Here is a 22,676-nt window from a genome sequence, read left to right on the forward strand (position 1 = left end):
TGAACCCAGGGATCTAAAGAAAATTTTACACCTCTACTTTAAAGACAAGTATGTACTTTTCATCTCAATAGACGTTGTCAAGAGGATCATCTGTCCCCATGAGATCATCCATTGAGACAAAATATACCCTGGGGCGGGGCGGAGATTTTGCTGAGGTCACCCACGCCTGCCTGGAGCAAACACCAGCAGCTTTTGTGACTTACAAGCTCATTTGTCTTTGAAGTTAAGTGTTTTTTTTAAATGCATTTTAATAAATCATCTGTACGTTATCTCACTATCTGGAGCATTATCCTTTTTGATCGAGTACACAGCGGATCACAATAAGGGATGAAAGGAGGAGGAGAGATACCGAAGTCTGTGACACTTCTTTTCCACCTAGGATGTTACAAGCATATGTTCAGCATCATCCTTTGTTAGACTACCTATAATCTGGGGTCTAACTATTCAGTAAGAAGCAGTGTGTTTTTTGTGGTGGTGGGCACGAGAGTGTCTATTTCACTACACACATGAAGGATTATTGTGGACATGGTTGTTCATCATAATTGGAATTTTATCATCAAAAGACTTTTTCATTGTTTGGTGATTCATGCATTTGGACTTAATATGAATATAGGTTGGAGTACATTTAAAAGTATAAGTGGCTCACTATTAGTATATTTTAACCAATAGTGCAACAACTCACATAATACAGTATATCTATATGCATGGGCACACCTTGAACAACTTAACTGCGATCGTGTTTAAGCAAAAAGTTTGCTCTTCAACTAATGGAAGACAGGCTGCACTATGGGTCCACATTGAGGATGTAGTCCTTTTATTCTGAGTCACAACGCATACAGAGACACTGTTCAATTGCTCATTGAGGGCAGCACACTCTATAGTTCCTTCTACAGCCTCAGTCAGTGAAACTACTGGCTGCTTTGAGGTATGGGAAGCAGCACCTGACAGTGCTCAGGTCTAGTAACCAATCACTGGACAAAACAATGTCACATGACTGTCAGCACACCCTTGAGCTTAAGACACCAGCCCACAATGGGGAGCACATGCAAGGTGAGTACTAGTGAGCACAGACATCAAGAAACCCTGAATGAGCAAGGTGACAGTGCCTCTTAAAGAGGTTGTAAGATCAAAATTTTTTTTTTTTTTTTTTTAAAAGGTAAAAGGATATAATTACCTCCTCTGTGCAAGGGTACTGCACAGAGTGGCCTCCTATTTTGCGGTCCCCTGCCAATGCTCTCCACTCTGCCTCTTCTCTGTGTGCCACCGTAGGAAGCAGCTTTCTATGGGAGCATACAAGCAGGCACGCACCTAAGCCAGGCTGTGTGCATCCATAGGCACACACAGAGTGACTAGGTCCTGCTCTCACCTCACTGGATTTGACTGACAATGGCTGGACCTGCAGACAGGCACAGTGCTGGATCAACAGCAACTGGAACGTGGGGTTTTTTTCTACCTCAATGCATAAATTGCATTAAGGTGAACTAACTTTTGATTTTAGAATCATGGGAATGGGTAGTCCCATTACCTAGCACATGTATGCATTTAAAACAAAGCCCCAGTTTAAAAAAAAAAAACAAAAAAAAAAACTTTCATATAAAAACACCTTAACAATGGAAAATGTATGGGATTTTTTTTTTGTTTCAATTAAAATTTAAAAGGATGCATTAACTAACCTGTGCAGAGACATCGGAAATTTTCACATGTTTTTGGACAGGTATCTGTAAACAGTTCAAAGACAACTCTTCCAACTGAAAAAAAAACAAGAAAAATAAATATTTTTATTCAGACTAAATCGAAAACATCAAGAACAAAGTGAACACCAGCCATTCTTTCTACGACTGCATTAAAAAAAAAACAAAAAAAAAAAACTAAAATTTGTGTATTTGAGTGAGGAACCGAACAGAGTCCAACAAGCCACTGCCTCATGTCCAGAAATTGACTTTTAACTACCATAATATTATGGATCCTTCTCCTAAATAAGGGACATCATGGTAAGCAAAGGACAAGAATAAGCCAATAGCTGCACCGGGAGGTGATTTTTTTTTTTTTCCTATTAAAACATTATTACTATAACTTTCTGAATGTCTACAAACACTTACACAAAGCTTGTAAGCAGCTCCCAACTCAAGTCAAAGTCTTTCTAGTGAATAGACCTGAAAAGGATTGGAGCCTCTGTCAAGTTAGTTTTTTAACCACTTGCCTACAGGGCACTCATACACCCTTCCTGCTCAGGCCAATTTTCAGCTTTCAGCGCTGTCGCACTTTGAATGACAATTGCGTGGTCATGCAACAATGTACCCATATGAAATTTTTATCATTTTTTGAGACAGATAGAGCTTTCTTTTTGTAGTATTTAATCACCTCTGCGTTATTTTTTGCTAAACAAACCAAAAATAAACTGAAAATTTTGAGAAAATAAAAGTTTTTTCTTCGTTTTTGTTGTAAAATTTTGTAAATAAGTGATTTTTCTCCTTCACTGATATGCGCTAATGAGGCTGCAGTGATGGGCACTGAAAGGCAGCACTCATATGGCACTGATAGGCGGCACTGACTGGCGGCTCAGATTGGCACTGATATGTCGCATTGATGTGGCACTGATGGGCACTGGCAGGTGGCATTGATTAGCACTGACAGCTGGCATTGAGCACTGACAGGTAGCACTGCTGGGGCTACACTGATCATCAGTGCCCTGATGATCAGTGTACACATCCCCTCTGAGGAATGCTGATTACCGGCTCTCCACTTGAGCGATCAGCGTGACAGATCATGAGGAGAGAAATGCCGATAACCAGCATTTCCTTATTTACATGCGATCCGCTGTGATTGGACAAAGCTAATCACATGACCAAGCAGCCATCTTCCAAGGGACACAGCGTGCCCCCGGAGTTGCGCCTGCGCGGTTAGAGTGGGAGGATGTCCTCCCAGAACGAGAGAACTGCCTTGCGCCCGTCATTTCCTTATATGGCGGGCGGGAGACGGTTAAGGTACAACTAAAGGCAAAACGTTTTTTTTTTTAGTTTGGAGTGGAGATTGATTTTAACACCTGTCACTTTTTATCGCTGTGTGCTTCCCCTTTAGGAATAGTTTTCGTTAATATGGCCTACTTCCTTGAAAAATTAATGCTTTACGAAGTTCATGAATTCTCAAGTCTATAAAAAGGTACTAGTAGAAATAGAATACTGTACTCCCCCTCTACCTACTAAGGGACCTATTAAGTAAATAAAGAGCAATATAGTTGCTTCAAGCATCAATTTGTGTTCCTGAACAAAAAAAACCCAAAAAAACCATACTAAAATGTAAATAAAAGATGAATTACTAAGCATATGGATATACAAAAATCAATCAAATATAAAATACAAACAAATCAAGTGAATGTGTATGTGCGTCATCCAATACGTGATAAATCTCAAATTTACTATTCCACAGTACCAAAAATCATCCAATTTATATTTCCACAAAAACACACAAACATTAAAAACACTCAGGGCATCAGTATACAGATCGATTTGCTTCCTATTCCTATGTCCTGGCTCCGACCTACGCATGTTCGTCAGGATGCACTGCAGAAGTCATGTGACACTGTGACAACACACGTGTTTTTAATACAGTGAGAATACTGCAGTGGACAATATCTGCGCAGTCAAATGAGAGTTCCTTTTATCTTTGCTTAAATAAACGGTCAAGAGATTTAGAGCACCATGAAATCGATTTTATGTTTTTGAGCCACCGTATATACTGGCGCCATAGGGACTAGAAATTGTGTTCCAGGTGCCTGGGCTTTTGTCAGTGAGATGCCTCAGTTTGGGGTGTGGGGTGGGTCTTGGATGGGTAGGTGGAGGCAGCCTGGGCCATGTAGGTCCTCCGGCCACAAAAGAGCTCTGCTCCGCCATCAATATGGGGAAAGCGATTAGCAGTGGCAGTGGGGATGATGCAGGAAGAGAGCGGCGCAGCAGCCGCTGATTTGGTGGAAGAAATGAGCAGCCAGCAGAGTGAAGTCCCTACTTGGGTTACTGCTGGAGCAGGCCCAGCTGAAGGAGGTGGTGGCCCAGCTCAGGGACATGGGGGCTATGAAGTCGGTGGTTTCCGAGCACCAGACTGCCCTGCTCCCAGGATGGAGGACATGCTGAGCTGGGAGCAGTTCAGAGATATGCTGGAATAGCTGGACCAGCAGCTAGGAGTACAAAGATGTAATCCCATCGGCCAGTATGTGTGGCCTGGACACAAACACCACACAGCCGGCCTGTTCACATGGCACCAACTTCATTCAACTTCCAATACAGGAAGCCTGCTGTACAAAAACATGGAGGCTGCAATTACTTAGGTTATTCAAGATGATCCCTAGGAGTATCATGTATCATAGCACTGGGGTAGATGGTGCACAGCGCATGCGGCATTTGAATTCAGGAGAGGTTGCTGTGGCACTCCAACCGCTGATGCCCAATATCTCTCTGTGAAACGCTGAGATTCACATGTTGCAGGTGAGCGGTGCACTATGGCATTGAGCTGGGCACCATAGAAAACAATGAGAATCTATTCATGGTATTTGAATCAGAGAGTGCGCTCTTGTAATGGCAAAGGTGGGTACCCGGTGTATTGCATCTGTAAAGATACACATCAGGGCTACATAAGAGAAGGGGCATTGTTGAAGAAAAAAAAAAAGCTGTGTTTAACCTACAGGGCACTTATACCCCCTTCCTGTCCAGGCCAATTTCCAGCTTTCAGCGCTGTCGCACTTTGAATGACAATTGCGTGGTCAAACAACACTGTACCCATATGAAATTTTTATCATTTTTTTTGACAGATAGAGCTTTATTTTGGTGGTATTTAATCACCTCAGGGTTTTTAATTTTTTCTTAAACCAAAAACCATTGAAAAAAAAGTTTTTTCTTAGTTTTTGTTATAAAATTTTGTAAATAAGTGATTTTTCTCCTTCACTGATGTGCGCTAATGAGGCTGCACTGATGGACACTGATAGGTGGCACTGAGAGGCAGCACTGATACATGGCACTGAGAGGCAGCACTGACTGGCACTGATGGGTGACACTGAAAGTCAGCTCAGATGGGCACTGATATGTGGCATTGATGTGCACCGGTAGGCACTGATGGGCACTGGCACGAGGCACTGATGAGCACTGACACAAGGCACTGATGGACACTGACAAGTGGCACTGCTGGGGCTACACTGATCATCAGTGCCCTGATGATCAGTGTACATGTCCCCTCCGCGGAAAGCCGATTACCGGCTCTCCTCTCGAGCGGTCAGCGTGACAGCTCGAGAGGAGAGAAATGCCGATAACCGGTATTTCCCTGTTTACATGTGATCAGCTGTGATTTGACACAGCTGATCACATGACCGAGCCGACATCTAAGCTCTTTCCGTGGGACACAGCGCACCGCCGAATGCTGCGTTGCATGCTTCCTGAGCCGCACATGCGCAGTGAGAATGGGAGGACGTCATATTACGTCCTCCCAGAACGGGAGAACCACCTCGTGCCCGTCATATTACTATATGGCGGGTGGGAAGTGGTTAAAAAAAAAACAAATCGTTCCTAACTTTTTTAGCTAGCTTCTAGATTTCAAAGCAAATTTGTCAAGCCATGCATATATGATTTATGCCACTGTGGAATAGTAAGTAGATTTATTTATGTTGGAAGACGCACATATTCATGTATGTCATTGTATTTTATATTTACGTTTGATTTTTGTACAGTGGATATAAAAAGTCTACACACGTTAAAATGTCAGCTTTCTGTGATGTAAAAAAAAAAAAATGACAAAGAAATAATTTCAGAACTTTTTCCACCTTTAACGTGACCTATACTGTACAACTCAACTGAAAAACTGAAATGTTTTGGGGGGGGGGGGGGGGGGGGGAGTGGAAGAAAACAAACTTTTTTTACATCACAGAAACCTGACATTTTGACAGCGGTGTGCCGACTTTTTATATACACTGTATATTCATATGCTTAGTAGTGCAGCATCTTTTATTTACAACTCCTGGCAAAAAGTATGGAATCCCCACTCTTGGGGGGAAAAAAATAAATAAATAAATAAATATGTCAGACATGCTTAAGAACTAATTTTCATTTAGCATTCCAACCTTCTGGCTTTAACCACCTCACTTGCCCTCCAGAGGATTTACCCCCCTTCCAGACCAGGCCATTTTTTGTGATAGGGTGCTTAGTTACTTTAACTGACAATTGTGTGGTCATGCAATGCTGCACCCAAAATGAAAATCTATGTGCTTTTATTCCCCACAAATAGAGCTTTCTTTCGGTGGCATTTGATCACCTGTGCGTTTATTGTTGTGATATAGATTATATATATATATATATATATATATATATATTTATTTATTTTTTTGTAAACACTTGAGAAAAAACAATATTTTTTACTTTTTGAATTAGATATGTCTAGTAAAAATTTTTTTTAAAGAATCAAATTTTTTCAGAAATTTAGGCCAAAATGTATTCTGCTACAGTCTTTGCTAAAAAAAAAAAAAATCCCAATATGTGTAAATTAATTGGTTTACATGAAAGTTATAGCGTTTACAAATGGTGGTATATATACACTGGGAATTTTTTTAAATTATTTTTACTAGTAAAAGTTAGATATCGGCGACTTATAGTGGGACTGCAGCGGGCATTCTGATACTAGAGGAACTGACTTTGTGTCACTGACATCCCCAGTGACACCAATAATTGATCAGTGCTAACAAAAAGCACTGACACTGTACTAATGGCACTGGGCAGGAAGGGGTTAACATGTGGAGGTGATCAAAGAGTTAACTGTGTGTGGTTTTACATGCTGGGCTGTATTTGTGCTTCACTGTAAGAACATTGATTTGCAGGGCTGTGCAGTGTGCAAGAACTGACGGGTCAAGCTGCACTGCTTGTTATAGGGGCACCAGACAGGAGGGAGGGGCCAGGAGCACTAGCGGGGAACCTGAGCGGGGACTATGTTTAGTATGACATGTTTGTTATTTTTAAGCAAAAAAAAAAAAAAAAAAAAATCTGCTTTTAATATCACTTTACCCCTTTAATCACCATCCTCCCACTGTGTGACCCATACATTTACCCCTTTATTTCCTCCTTCCTCTCTATATGACCTGTATGCACCAACCGTATCTAGTGCACAATTACCAAGCTCTATGTTTTAGACCCTTCAATATCACCATTCTTCATTTGCACAAATTGAGTGGTTACTTTTGGAAAAGGGGTCCTTTTGAGGAATGTTTGTAAAATCCTTGCATATTTATTTTAACAAAATGTAAGAGGCATTTTTTTTTCAAAATTTTTGTTCTTTATTTCTTTTTATGATAAAAACAGTGGTTATTAAATACCACAAAAAGTTCCATCTGTCTAAAAATAAAAAATATATAAGTCATTAGGGTCCAGTGTTGCATGAGTAAACACACAGTAATTGACAGTCAAAGTGTCACCGCACAGGAAAATTAAAGGTGTCCTGAACAGATGACGCTATTACATGTTTTCACTCAAGTGGCTAAGAAAATAGCAAGTAATTTGAAGCTGAACTCTGGTAGTTACACAAAACACACGCTTGCAGTATGAGCGGGGGGGGGGGGCTGAGTAGTAAGATGTACTATTTAACTTATTCCTCACTCTGACAGGCTTCTTCTCCCAGATGCCCTGGGTTGTGGGTGGGCCCTTGTCATTCTCACACAGAGTTACTGGAGAGACCACTGGACACCTTACAGCAGAGGTTTCCAAAGGACTGGTCACACAACTTGGAGGAAGCCCAGACTTAATGAGCACATAAACCTTGATGTGTGGGGGGCTATACTGCAACTGTATTTTTTGTGTAATTCCCAGAGTTCAGCTTTAAACAAAATCAAACCTAAACTCTCTTGGTAGATTAAGATGGGGAGGGGTTAGATTCTCAGTAATTTTTTGACTGCGATGCACTATCCATAGGGACTTGTTTCCTCACTTCTTTTCACCAGTACAGAAATTAAGGTAAAACTTCCCCTGACAAAATTTTATTTTTTTTTTGTAATTCTGTTTTACCTGTAACATTGTTAATTGATATATCAAAGAAACAACGAGGACGTTGAACTTTGATCCCCATGATTTTTACTCTGGAAAAAAAAAGAAATAAAAGAAAGTTACTATGCTGTAAAATAGGCAATGAATTACAAATCATTAACGCAAAACATAACACTAAACACAGAGCAATGCTAAATTAAACATATTCTTACTTACTCTAGAAACAACAAGCATCCAAAGTCACAGACATGCCAACCAAGAAACAGGATTCTATAACTACATGAATGCACACTAAGGATTGACGCTGCAATTCTTACAGACAACCTGCACCGAGAAATGTTTCATCTTTACAGACTTCTTCCAAGGTGCATACTTACATTGGTCCGCAATGGCAACCTGCACTGTTCTTCGACAGTCACTGCAATCCATGAGCTTAAAGCTGAACTCCAGGTATAATCTAAATTGCAAAGTTACATTGGTGCAGCTTGGACCAATGTAAGTATCCATCTTGGAAGTTGGTAAAGATGAAGCATGTCAGGATGTGGATGGGTGTAAACCGGGAGAGAGAGTTTACTGATTCAATGTACATACAGCGGTCATGTGAAGTATGTCATATGACATACTGAGCTTCAAGAATTTGATTCTCAATTTTTATGGAATATAGAGTTTTGGATTTTATTACACCATTTCTAAGCATTTTTCTCCTTACATGTCACGAGCTTACTAGGACAGTGAAAGCAGAGATGAAAGGAGAGGGGTTTGTTGAGAAGCAAATTTGGGTTGGATGCTGTTCTAAAGCCCTTTTGCCTATCTGAAATATGAGAGGCAATAGGATCTAGTGAGTTACACTGGACTGGGAGATATGTGGTAGTCACTGAAGGCACCATTGGTGATATGTTTAAAGTGGAAACAAGACACAGGAGTGGACTTTGTGTTTATAAAATGACTTCAAAGTTTCTTGGGACTGAAAGCACTCTTATGCTTTTTTTCTCTTTGAGCACAGTGGACTTTATTTTATATACTGTATATATTTTATTCACTTTTTTACACATTTCTTTTGTTTATATGTTTTTCACAGCACAAATAGTAATTTGAGCACTATATTATTCGATTACTTTATATTTGTTTGAATAGATGTTATAGAGGTTGAAGTAGCAGCAGTGTTTTTTCACATTTTATTTGGCTTTGAATTTTTCTTTCACAATCTGAAAACACAGAGAAAAAGTTCTATACGCTAGATTGCCAAAAGTATTGGGACGCCCCTCCAAATCATTGGATTCACATGTTCCAATTGCCTGCATGGCCACAGCTGTATAAAATCAAGCGGATACAAATGGAGAAACAGAAAAAGGGCGCACCGACCTAGTGCATTATCGTTTAAAATAATTTATTAAAGAAACAAAAATAGGTATCATACTCACAATGGACATAATAACACAGGCATGTCAAACTGAACAAGGTGAACGATCCAAACAACATTTGAGTCCATACGATGGAACCCTGGATGACCAACTGGCTAATGCGTTTCGAGGACACAACCTCTTCCTCAGAGCCTACCAGGGCTCCGAGGAAGAGGTTGTGTCCTCGAAACGCGTTAGCAAGTTGGTCATCCAGGGTTCCATCGTATAGACTCAAATGTTGTTTGGATCATACACCTTGTTCAGTTTGACATGCCTGTGTTATTATGTCCATTGTGAGTATGATACCTATTTTTGTTTCTTTAATAAATTATTTTAAACGATAATGCACTAGGTCGGTGCGCCCTTTTTCTGTTTCTCCATTTGTATTCAGTGTATTCGGACCACCCTGGTCTGTTGAGGGCAGCAAGCAGTGCATATTCCAGAAAATTCCAGAACATTCCTATTGGGTCTACTGAGTCCTTTCCTAACGCAGGAGTAAAGTGTTTGTTGTATAAAATCAAGCACCTAGACATGCAGACTGCTTCTACAAAAGTTTGTGAAAGAATGGGTCACTCTCAGCTCAATGAATTAAAGCGTGGTATCGTGATAGGTTGCCGCCTGTGCAACAAGCACATCCGTGAAATTTCCTTGCTACTAAATATTCCACGGTCAACTGTTAGTGGTATTATAACAAAGTGGAAGCAACTAGGCACAAGAGCAACTCAGCCACGAAGTGGTAGGCCACGTGAAATGACAGAGCGGGGCCAGAGTATGCTGAAGAGTACAGAAGTTGACAACTGTCTGCAGAGTCAATAGCTAAAGACCTCCTAACTTCGTGTGGCCTTCAGAGAGCATTATGGAAAAGGATTGCATGGCCGAAAAGCTGCATCAAAGCCTTTTATCACCAAATGCAGTGCAAAGTGTCAGATGAAGTGGTGTAAAGCACGCCACTACTGGACTCTAGAGCAGTGAAGACGCATTGGAGCGACCAAGCAAGCTGCTCTGTCTGGCAATCCAATGGACGTTTCTGAGTTTGGTGGTTGGTACTTGCCTGACTGCACTGTGCCAAGCGTAAAGTTTGGTGGAGGGGCGATTATGGTGTGGGGTTGTTTTTCAGGGGTTGGGCTTGACCCCTTAGTTCCAGTGAAGGGAACTCTTAAGGCATCAGCATACCAAGACATTTTGGATAATTTCATGCTCCCAACTTTGTGGAAACAGTTTGGGGATGGCCTCTTCCAGTTCCAACATAACTGCGCACCAGTGCATAAAGCAAGGTCCATAAAGACATGGATGAGCGAGTTTGGGGTGGAGGAACTTGACTGGCCTGCAAAGAGTCCTGACCTCAAACTGAGAGAACACATTTGGAATGAATCAGAGCAGAGACTGTGAGCCAGGCCTTCTCGCCTGACCTCACAAATGCGCATCTGAAGAATGGTCAAACCTTCCCATAGACTTACCTAAACCTTGTGGACAGCCTTCCCAGAAGAGTTGAAGCTGTTATAGCTGCAAAGGGTGGGCCAACTCAATACTGAACCCTAAGGACTAAGATCGGGATACCAATCTTAGTTCATGTGCGTGTAAAGGCAGGCATCCTAATACTTTTGGCAATATAGTGTGGATTGTTGTATACATACTTCACACTTGGGGGACTGCAGTAGAAACTAACAATCAATGTAGCTGGCACTAGTGACCGCATCGACATTTCAGGTCTTGTGCCAAGCACCTGCCCTACTTCACACTGACCACCTGGGATCATTTGTTCAGCATAGCCGCCATTCACAGAACGCTTTTTTTCCCCAATTAACACAAGGCATCCAATAATAGCATTTGTTTTATCGCCTCGTCACTGCCTGATTTAATCCTATAATGCCACACTAACATGGTGCAAAAGTGGTGCATGCCCACTGAACTTAATGGGTGAGAATGATGAGCAGTGGCCCATCATCCTGATGAAGTCATCTGCGTTGGGTGGGGCCCTTGGGAATGACAATCATGCACAGCAAGTGATTGGTAGAGTGGGACGGATTCAAAACAGCATATAGGAATGCTTTATACATGTATTACATGCGCTGTGAAGCCAGTCTGGCCCTCAGATGTTGTACAAATGTTTTCTGGTCAATAAATTTTTAACTTGTTTTTACACTATGGTATTGCTTCCTTCCTTTTATCTGTGTCATCGTGGCTGTTTGTCCGGAGCAGTGGTGATCCATCAGCTAAGGGTTAGCCATATTAACCCTAAAAGCACCATTTTAACCATTTGCTTTGATAGTGATGGTCATGGACATCTGGTAAGCAACGGATTTCTCTTGCCTTTATCCACTGGAACTGGTCTGAACACTGGGTTTGCTCCACAGTGGGATTGCTAGAGGATTCATATTTTTGTTGGATACTTTCCTTATGCTGGTGACCATAACAGGCAATACTGCACTTTAGACATTTCTTTTCTGGATTTCTGGGACTTTTGTTTTTATAGATTTCCTTTTTTGAGCTTTTATTTTTCTGGACACTATTAATTTTTGTGTATATGTTTCTTTTACTAATTATCCTATATTTATTTTGAAGATATTTGCACAAGGTTATTTCATATTATAGTTTAACACTGTTACTAAATATGTGATATAGCACTGCACTATTGTACACACATTTACTTTGAGCTTAGTATCACAAGCTTTTTTGGTGTCAGCAGTAAGGGTAAGTGGCGCTTCTCAAACTCTGCACCCTGTGTAAAAATCTCCACAACCGTGAAGCAAAGAATTGCAGCTGTGGCATGTGAACAACCGCATCTGGCTGTTATTTTACAGTTCGGGTAAGTGGCCAGGGGACCCAGAGGCTCATTTATACCAACCCTGACAGCCCACCTGAAAGAGAACTATTTCACTATTTCATGGGCACTTACATATTATTCCTAGGGCCAGCTGTTTGTTGTTTTTATACATTTACCTATTGCAGAACTTCCCAGGTCTACAATTAATATTGGGCAGAATGAAGTTCAGCCCTCCACAACAGTCCCGTTTCTCATGGCGCCCTTTACGAACATTTTTTTTTTTTTTTTTTAAAGTTAACCACTTGCCCTCCTGAGGATTTACCTCCCTTCCTGATCAGGCCGTTTTTTGCATTAATTTAACTGACAATTGCACAGTTATGCAACTCTGCACCCATATGAAATTTATGTCCTTTTTTTCCCCCCATGAACTGAACTTTGTTTTGGTGGTATTTCATCGCCTGTGCGGGTTTTATTTTTTATGCTATTAAAAAAAAATAAAATAAAAAGAATTTTGAGAAAAAAAAAAACAATATTTTTGACTTTTTGCTATTAAACATGTCCAGTAAATTTTTTTTTTTTTTTTTTAAAAGAAATCAAACTTCGTCATAAATTTAGGCCAAAATGTATTCTGCTACATAAACAAAAAAAAAAAAACCCACTAAAAACAGAGAAAATCAGCGCATACAGATCCCCAAATCCAATTGGCAAGGGGCACAAGATAAAAGTTCATAAAGTCCAATGTCATAAATGACATATAGTGGAAATGAGTCAATATAGCACTAGGGAAAGCTCTTGTAGCTGTAGCAGGCTCTGTGTGAAGATAAGGAAGAAAAAAGCGCTTCCAAGTGCAGTATGTAACAACATTTATTGGGAAGCAATGTAAAAGCACGCACACTGCGTAAAGAATAAAAAGGCTCAGGTAAGTGGAGTAATAGCAGAGTCCTTGCTGCAATGGCCGCATCCGCGCTAAGGGAGACTGTGGATGTCACAAGAAAGCTGGCCGGCATGTGAAGTCTCTGAAGATGGCATGTGGAGTGCACCTTGGAGCGCAACGTCGGCATCAGCGTGATGATAAAGGGGAGACCAGTATGCAAAGCAACGCATTTCGGAGCATGCGCTAAACCACTAGAGGGGGGAAGCATGCTCCCTTCTCAAGCTGAAGAGGGAGGATGTGGAGAAACATAAGGTAACATAGAAAAAGCAGCAAGGATGAATGCAGAGGAGTACAGCTGTCTAGTTAGAGCCACGTACAGCAGGAAAACCAAAAAAAAAAACCGACAACATGGGAAACATCCCCACAGTAATCTCCTCAAAAGGAAATCTACAATACCAGACATGCTGTGACATGCACTCCACGCACCCAGAACTAGACAATCGGGGGGGGGGGGGGGGGGGGGGGGGAGAGAGAGAAAAGCAGCAAGCCAATTCTATCCCGTTGGCAATAGAACCGTGTGTTAGTCCACCTCATGTCCTTCTCGGCCCTAGTTATCAACACCAAATTTAAGGGTAGCTGAGCCAATTCCAGTTTGGCGAGCGTTTCTATGTGGGTTGAGTTTATGGAGTTTGCTAAAGGACTGCAGTTCGGCATCTAATTTCTCTATATCTATCCGGCGCTCCCTCTTAATCAAAGAGATTTGTATTATTTTTCCCCAAATAGAAGCTTTATAGGCTGCCCACAGGGTAGCCGGAGATACATCAGCCGTGTCATAAAATATATACCCAAAGCAGTTTCTACCTCCTTACATATAACAGGGTCACTCAGAAGCAACTCAGATGCCAACGAAACGCACCCTGCTGCCCCTGAGGCTCTGATAACAGCACACATACCCGAGTGATCAAACAATGATGCTTCCCAAATGTAGGCTCTAAGCACTCCCGGGACGCTTATACTGGATAAAAATGTGATCAATGCGTGCATAAGTTGCATGTGGGGCTGAGTAATGCATGTAGTCCTTTCCAGTGGGGTGGGTTTCCCTCCAGATGTCCATCAATCCTAAAGAATTAATCATTTTAGCAATGGCTATACTCCGTTTAGGTGGCCTCCTCAGTTGCATAACCGACGGTCTAGATTTATCTAATCTAAAATGATATTGGAGTCGCCCCCGAAAACCACCGTACCTTCCAAATGAGGGGACAGAGTACATAACATATCCGAAAAGAAGGCCAGTTACCAATATTAGGGGCATAATATGTCACCAGAGAATACAAGTGGCCAGCAATGGTCCCTTTCAGAAAGAAGTAGCGCCCCTTAGGGTCCTTAAGCTCCATAAGGGGCAAAAAAACATCCGCTGTGCAAAAAGGTAAGCAACGCCCTTAGTCTTATCTGCAATTATGAGGACAAAATTAGGAAATTTAGCATGAATAAATGAGGGATTATAGGTGCCAGGAAAATGGGTTTCCTGAAGGAAAACCACATCAGCATGCTGCGAATGGTAGTACTGAAGGATTTTCCGCCGTTTAAATCAGAGAATTTAATTTCCTGGACGTTATGGGAACAAATTCTCAACTGTGTATTATTAGGAGGACACATAATAACTGGCCCAGAGAAGGACTCACATAATCAACTGACCACCACTTACCACTCCCACACTTGAAGGTCGCAGTACAGGAGACCAGTAGAAATCTCGGACCATAGAAAGAATCTGTAGGGGAAGAGGATCTCTGTCTCTGGACAACAGAAAAAGAGCAAACAGCAGAATGAGATGAAAGTACCAAGATAGAAAAAAACAACCAAACATACAGGCATACTACGGCAAATGGGGGAGGACCGGTCTACCCCCACCATCTGCAACTCAAAAAGGCACGGTCCCCGAACAAGGGACCACTGCCTGTGCCAGTGTCCCACAAGGCACAATGGAACAGGCGGGGTAGCGTGCCACCCCAGACCAGCCTACTAGCCACTATAATAGACACAGTCATTCAATGTCAAAGAACTTAATACCCTTAGGATCAAAATGAAAAAAAAAAAAAAATAAGGTCAGGTCCACCCTTTCCAAGGCCCTCCCCCCCACCACCACACCAGGCCGGCCCGGGAGATCCCAGCAAGGGCGCTAACCTAGACCTCAGAAACCCCGGGACCCCACCCCAAGACAGTTGGTGATCCCAGAACCAAGGAGGCCTCACCTGCGTCCACACATCTGAGAAAACCCAACCAAAATGCTCAATCTAAAAAACTTAAAAGTTAACATATGAGAACTACTCAGGTACCCCCTGCAGCACCAATCTCATGAGGAGACAGACTACAAGGCTGTGTAGCGGGTCTGGGCGCCGTCTTGGAATTCCCGGCTCAGAGGGATCCCGTAGAACAGTGGCGGGATCGCGTCTTCCACTCCATCCCCCCAGATCCAATCGGTGCTAGGGCTCTGTCTCGGGAGCTCAGTTCAAGGGCTGTAGGCGCCTTGGCAGGGTAACAGTGGCTGGCCTGAAATGGAGCTCTCGGCTTAGGCGGCCATCTTGGAGAGCTCTGTGCATGCGCCCACTCAATTTGATTTTTCAAATGTAGCCCCAGCAGTGCCACCTGTCAGTGCCCATCAGAGGTGACGGTCAGTGCCGCCTCTCAGTGACATATATGAGTGCTACCTTTCAGTGCCACCTACAAGTGCCTCATCAGTGCAGCCTATCAGCACCCATCACTGCAGCCTCATTAGCGCACATCAGTGAAAGAGAAAAATCACTTATTTACAAAATTTTATAACAGAAACTAAGAAAAAAAAACCCATTTTTTTCCAAAATTTTCAGTTTGTTTAGCAAAAAATAAAAAACCCAGGTGTGATTAAATACCACAAAAAGAAAGCTCTGTCTAAAAAAATTATAAAAATTACACATGGGTACAGTGTTGCATGACCGCGCAATTGTCATTCAAAGTGTGACAGCATTGAAAGCTGAAAATAGACCTGGGCAGGAAGGGGGTATAAGTGCCCTGTAGGCAAGTGGTTAAAGTAACGCAGAGCCATAACGCAAAAAAATGGCCTGGTAAGGAAAGGGGGGGGGGGGGGGTAAATGCTCTGGAGGGCAGGTAGTTAAAAAAAAATTAAAAAGTGTCCATTTCAGTTTGCGGCCAAGTGCATCCTGAATTTTCATTTCGGCACTAGTAGAGGCTACCTGTACTTGTAGTTCCCCCATTCACAGAACACTGAATGAATGACATGGCCAAGTGGGCAGAGCACCGCATACACCCGCGGTTATTTAAAATTTTGACAGCAGGTGTAGCAAAAGGATCCCTGGCTCGCTGTCACAACAGGAAAAGGGGATAGGGGGAACTGAAGCAACAGTAACAGGCAAATACGGCAGTAACATGTTAGAAAAGGTGAACTTATCCTTTAAAATACTTTTTTTCTGTGCTTTTACCTGCGATCCTTTAGGGCCTGTTCATGAGAAACCACGTTTTCGTGTGTTCCGCTTTTGAAAGCCCATTCACTTCAATGGGCTGCAAAGAGCAGGCACTACTATTACAAATTACGCCGTACCATGAGGTTTAAAGCTGCATTTCCCAGATGCATTTAGGGTGCCATTAACCAACTCTCACCCGCCATATAGTAATATGACAGATGCAAGGTGGTTCTCTCGTTCTGGGAGGACGTCATAGGACGTCCTCCCATTCTCACTGCGCATGCGCGGCTCAGGGAGCATGCACCGCGGCGATCGGCAGTGCGCTGTGTCCCTCGGACACAGCGGATCACCGATCACGGAAAGAGCCGAAGATGTCGGCTCGGTCATGTGATCAGCTGTGTCCAATCACAGCTGATCAAATGTAAACAGGGAAATGCCGGTTATCGGCATTTCTCTCCTCTCGAGCTGTCACACTGACAGCTCAAGAGGAGAGCCGGTAATCGGCTTTCCGCAGAGGGGACATGTACACTAATCATCAGGGCACTGATGATCAGTGTGCCCTGATGATCAGTGCAGCCCCAGCAGTGCCACCTGTCAGTGTCCATCAGTGCCTTGTGTCAGTGCCACATATCAGTACCTACCAGTGCACATCAATGCCACATAGTGCCCATCTGAGCTGCCTTTCAGTGTCACCCATCAATGCCAATCAGTGCCGCCTAACAGTGCCATATATCAGTGCTGCCTTTCAGTGCCCATCAGTGCCGCCTACCAGTGCCTCATCACTGCAGCCTATCAGTGGCCATCACTGCAGCCTCATTAGCGCACATCAGTGAAGGAGAAAAATCACTTATTTACAAAATTTTATAACAAAAACTAAGAAAAAACTTTTTTTTGCTAAATTTTCAGTGGTATTTGGTTTGTTTAAGAAGAAATGAAAAACCCAGAAGTGATTAAATACCACCAAAAGAAAGCTTTGTCACAAAAAAATGATAAAAATTTCATATAGGTACAGTGTTGCATGACCGCACAATTGTCATTCAAAGTGCGACAGCGCTGAAAGCTGGAAATTGGCCTGAGCAGGAAGGGGGTATAAGTGCCCTGTAGGATTGTGGTTAACAATTAAAGCATAGCTTTACCTTTTAGAACACATTACAGCTGTATTCAGGGTGTAACATGTTAATACTGCAGCTGCCCCTGCACCCTAACCCCCCCTCCAGGTCCCCACTGTGACAGCAGACGGGGGATCTTCTCTCCCCCACCCACTATCCCACTTTAAAAAAGATGTGACCATGCATGGCTCCACCCACCTGGTCACGGCATTCATTCACAGAATTCTGTGAATGGGAAACTACAACTACCATAAGCCTTTGTGGCTGACAGTTTGTATTTCTCAATGAACTACTTGAGCACTGGGTGTTCTAGATAGTTCACTGATGCTTCCTGTCATTGTGTAACTGCCTACCCATATGAGCAGACAGCTTATACTGACAGCCTGCAAGAGCCATGGATTGCACCCACAATCTGCTGATCATAGGTGCAATGCTTTACCGGCTCCTAATACAATAATAATTGAACTTTTTTCACAGCAAAAAGATGTGCGTTTATTTTTTTTGAAAGGTGAAATGATTCTTTAGCGTCACCTGTACGCATCTAGCAAGGATAGGAGTTGTGTGCAGTGCAGAAAATGCGATTCTAGTGTGAACCGGCCCTTAGGCTAAGTTGACATTGCTACGATCCAATTTTGATCTGATTTTCAGAGTGATTATCTGATGCAACTTGGCTGTAGTTTGCATATAACTTGCGGCCAAAATTGCCCTGGAACCACACCACCGTAGTGCAGGAACATTTTCCAAAAATCACACTGAGCTGAGTTGCATTGATGTGAATGGGCACCACTGAAAACTATGAAATTACCACTGTCATGTGATTCAAGTCACATCTGAAATCGCACCAGTGTGAAAGAGGATCTATGGTCAAAATGTCAAATCATAAATTAATTTCCACATTATATTTCAATTATTTCTAACCTAATCCTATTACACTGAGTATAAGTTGTCACTATGCCCTGTAAGTATCACTATTGTGTCACACAGCCTGCCTTCTGAACTACAGAGTGGATGAGAGGCGGGGTTATGGTAGGCGGAGTCAGTACAGGAATCAATGCTTGCAGGCAGCAAGGTGCCATGGGATATGTAGTCCTTAGAAATGGAAGCTGCAGGGAATCCAGAGGGTTGTGGAAAGAGATGGCCAGCAGACAGGCTGAACTCACAACATGAAAGGAGAACTTTCAAGCAAGATTATATTGGATTGTCACTAAGTATTCATTGTATTATTCCAATGCTGATGTTAGGAAGTATATGACAGGTTCTCTTTGAGGAGAGCAGCGTGCATGTACTGGAGAGCTGTGCTGGATGCGGGCTCTATGGTAGTCCCTCACACTGAGATCATGTGCAGGGATGGTACAGATCCTGGGCCCCCTGTGCCTACCTCTAGGTGCCCCCCATACAGTCCACACTCAGGAGCTGTGTGTACAAACCCTGACAGACGCCATATCCTCCTCCCCGTTCACTGTCCATCCCAGGGAGGACTCCCGGCCCGCACACCGCACTCACCTCCTCCCCAGCAGCCTCCAGGCCTCACTTCCGCCCCTTTTAGCGCTCACTGACCGAGCCTGGCGGTAACCGCGTTGGAGAAATGCAGGAACCCAACTCCGCCACCATCCAGCCCGACCCCGCCTCCCAGCTCACCAAACGAGCGCCGATAATATCGCTGCAGAACACAGCCGTACACTCTCTACAGGGAATATGGCCCGCCCAGCAAAAAGTAATGTGACCGGGCACAGCGGAAATACGTACCTTCGACGAGCAGCTTTTGCTGCCTGGGAACAGCCGCCTGTAGTTTTCTCGCGAGACCGGGCATGAGGCGCACGCTTCCTTGCCTGACCTTCAAAGGGCAAAGGTTTTACACATGCGCAGCAAAGCCTAAAAGCTAATGGAAACCCAGATCCAGGGGTAACATTTGAGTCTGAAGTGTTCCACAGCAGAAGGTTTTCTCAGCCAGTGTTCTAAAGTTTAACTTGTTCAGTTTTATTGCAAGAAATGTAAATGCCCATTAAGGAGCACGGTGTGTGGAAGTCAGAAAAATGGCTGCCTCTATATTTACATAGCTACCAGCATTTGGAAACCAGTATCTCTGTGTCAGTATGTAGACATAGGACACACCCCCTGCCACACCCCCTTAAAGAAGAAATGTACAAAAAAAGATTGGTTTAACCCAAAAGTGTTATGTTGTTTTTTTTCTACCATTACTATTCCTTTATATTGGATTTTGAAATTTACCAATGAAGAAATTTAGAAATTAGATGAATGGTTTAGCACTGTGAAACATTTTTTGAAAAATAAATAGTGCGTTTTATGTACAACTATATTGATCAAACCAAAATGAGGGACACATGAGGAGGAAAGGGGGACAGAGGGACTTTGTTCCAAATCAGGAACAGTCCCTTGGAATCAGGGACAGTTGGGAGCTATAGTTATAGCATCTACAAACTATGGTATAGACCAGGGCTTGAAAATGCCGCTCGCCAAATGCGAGGAGAAATTCCTCTGTGGCGAGCAGCGAGCACAGATGAAGCACGGAGCGATTGCACCTGCGCTCCAAGCCCCATTGTGAAGCTGAGTTCTGGTTTACAACTTCCAGTTTCCGGCTTCTGCGGCACCGCCGCTGAGGGAACAGGTGCAGGAGAGGTCTGCTCTCCTCTGCTGAGAGGAGACACCCTCTCCACCGCCGCGGGGGACTCGGAGGGACTAGGAGTAAGTACTGTATACATGTCCTATCACTATAATGGAGTACAGGGGAGCTGGGATATACATTACTGTATACATGTCATATCACTATAATGGAGTACAGGGGAGGGGGGATATACATTACACTGTATACATGTCATATCACTATAATGGAGTACAGGGGAGCTGGGATATACATTACTGTATACATGTCATATCACTATAATGGAGTACAGAGGAGGTGGGATATACATTACTGTATACATGTCATATCATTATAATGGAGTACAGGGGAGCTGGGATATACATACTGTGTAAATGTCATATCACTATAATGGAGTACAGGGGAGCTGGGATATATATACTGTATACATGTCATATCACTATAATGGAGTACAGGGGAGCTAGGCTATACGTACTGTATACATGTCATATCACTATAATGGAGTACAGGAGAGCTGGGATATACATTACTGTATACATGTCATATCACTATAATGGAGTACAGGGGAGCTGGGATATACATTACTGTATACATGTCATATCACTATAATGGAGTACAGGGGAGGGGGGATATACATTACACTGTATACATGTCATATCACTATAATGGAGTACAGGGGAGCTGGGATATACATTACTGTATACATGTCATATCACTATAATGGAGTACAGGGGAGGGGGGATATACATTACACTGTATACATGTCATATCACTATAATGGAGTACAGGGGAGCTGGGCTATACGTACACTGTATACATGTTATATCACTATAATGGAGTACAGGGGACTGGGATATACATTACTGTATACATGTCATATCACTATAATGGAGTACAGGGGAGGGGGGATATACATTACACTGTATACATGTCATATCACTATAATGGAGTACAGGGGAGCTGGGATATACATTACTGTATACATGTCATATCACTATAATGGAGTACAGAGGAGGTGGGATATACATTACTGTATACATGTCATATCATTATAATGGAGTACAGGGGAGCTGGGATATACATACTGTGTAAATGTCATATCACTATAATGGAGTACAGGGGAGCTGGGATATATATACTGTATACATGTCATATCACTATAATGGAGTACAGGGAGCTGGGATATACATTACTGTGTACATGTCATATCACTATAATGGAGTACAGGGGAGCTGGGATATACATACTGTATACATGTCATATCACTATAATGAAGTACAGCGGAGCTGGGATATACATTACTGTCTACATGTCATATCACTATAATGGAGTACTGGGGAGCTGGGCTATACGTACTGTATACATGTCATATCACTATAATGGAGTACAGGGGACTGGGATATACATTACTGTATACATGTCATATCACTATAATGGAGTACAGAGGAGGTGGGATATACATTACTGTATACATGTCATATCATTATAATGGAGTACAGGGGAGCTGGGATATACATACTGTGTAAATGTCATATCACTATAATGGAGTACAGGGGAGCTGGGATATATATACTGTATACATGTCATATCACTATAATGGAGTACAGGGAGCTGGGATATACATTACTGTGTACATGTCATATCACTATAATGAAGTACAGCGGAGCTGGGATATACATTACTGTCTACATGTCATATCACTATAATGGAGTACTGGGGAGCTGGGCTATACGTACTGTATACATGTCATATCACTATAATGGAGTACAGGGGACTGGGATATACATTACTGTATACATGTCATATCACTATAATGGAGTACAGGGGAGGGGGGATATACATTACACTGTATACATGTCATATCACTATAATGGAGTACAGGGGAGCTGGGATATACATTACTGTATACATGTCATATCACTATAATGGAGTACAGGGGAGGGGGGATATACATTACTGTATACATGTCATATCACTATAATGGAGTACAGGGGAGGGGGATATACATTACTGTGTAGATGTCATATCACTATAATGGAGTACAGGGGAGCTGGGATATACATACTGTGTACATGTCATATCACTATAATGGAGTACAGGGGAGCTGGGATATACATTACTGTGTACAGTTTTATATTTTGGACTCTTTATTCTAAAGAAAAATTTAATTTCATAAGCTTTAAGGGGGCGGGCTGGGGTGGGGTTTGGGGTGGGCCAGGGGTGGGGTTGGGGGCGGACCTGGGCAAGGTTGGGCGGGGCAACTGGTGGAGAGTAAGTTTTGTGACCGGCTAGTAGGTCTGGATTCAAAATTTTAACCCCTGGTATAGATACACTATATTGCCAAAAGTATTGGGTCACCCCTCCAAATCATTGGATTCAGATGTTCCAGTCACCTCCATGGCCACAGGTGTATAAAATCAAGCACCTAGGCATGCAGACTGCCTCTAC

At 42.7% G+C, this 22,676-nt stretch overlaps 1 protein-coding gene across 3 annotated transcripts in view; it reads right to left on the reverse strand.

The window, feature by feature from the left end:
* Positions 1–19,482, reverse strand: part of PPIG (peptidylprolyl isomerase G) — a 45,621-nt gene extending 26,139 nt beyond the window's left edge. The window contains exons 1-4 of one of the 3 annotated variants that reach the window (XM_089651877.1): positions 19,355–19,482; positions 14,750–14,837; positions 8,028–8,098; positions 1,674–1,748 (exon numbers count right to left, since the gene is read on the reverse strand). In XM_089651877.1, coding sequence (XP_089508003.1) covers positions 1,674–1,748; positions 8,028–8,088 — 136 coding nt within the window. In that variant the 5' untranslated portion in view covers positions 8,089–8,098; positions 14,750–14,837; positions 19,355–19,482. Of the gene's footprint in view, positions 1–1,673; positions 1,749–8,027; positions 8,099–14,749; positions 14,838–19,111; positions 19,318–19,354 lie in introns of those variants that run through there. The other 2 variants (XM_089651876.1, XM_089651878.1) reach the window with 2 other exon arrangements.
* Positions 19,483–22,676: the final 3,194 nt, after the last annotated feature.

This window comes from Staurois parvus, unplaced genomic scaffold (genome assembly GCF_062004578.1).
Source record: "Staurois parvus isolate SC_StPar_1 unplaced genomic scaffold, SC_StPar_1.0 ptg000665l, whole genome shotgun sequence".
Classification (NCBI taxonomy): Eukaryota; Metazoa; Chordata; class Amphibia; order Anura; family Ranidae; genus Staurois; species Staurois parvus.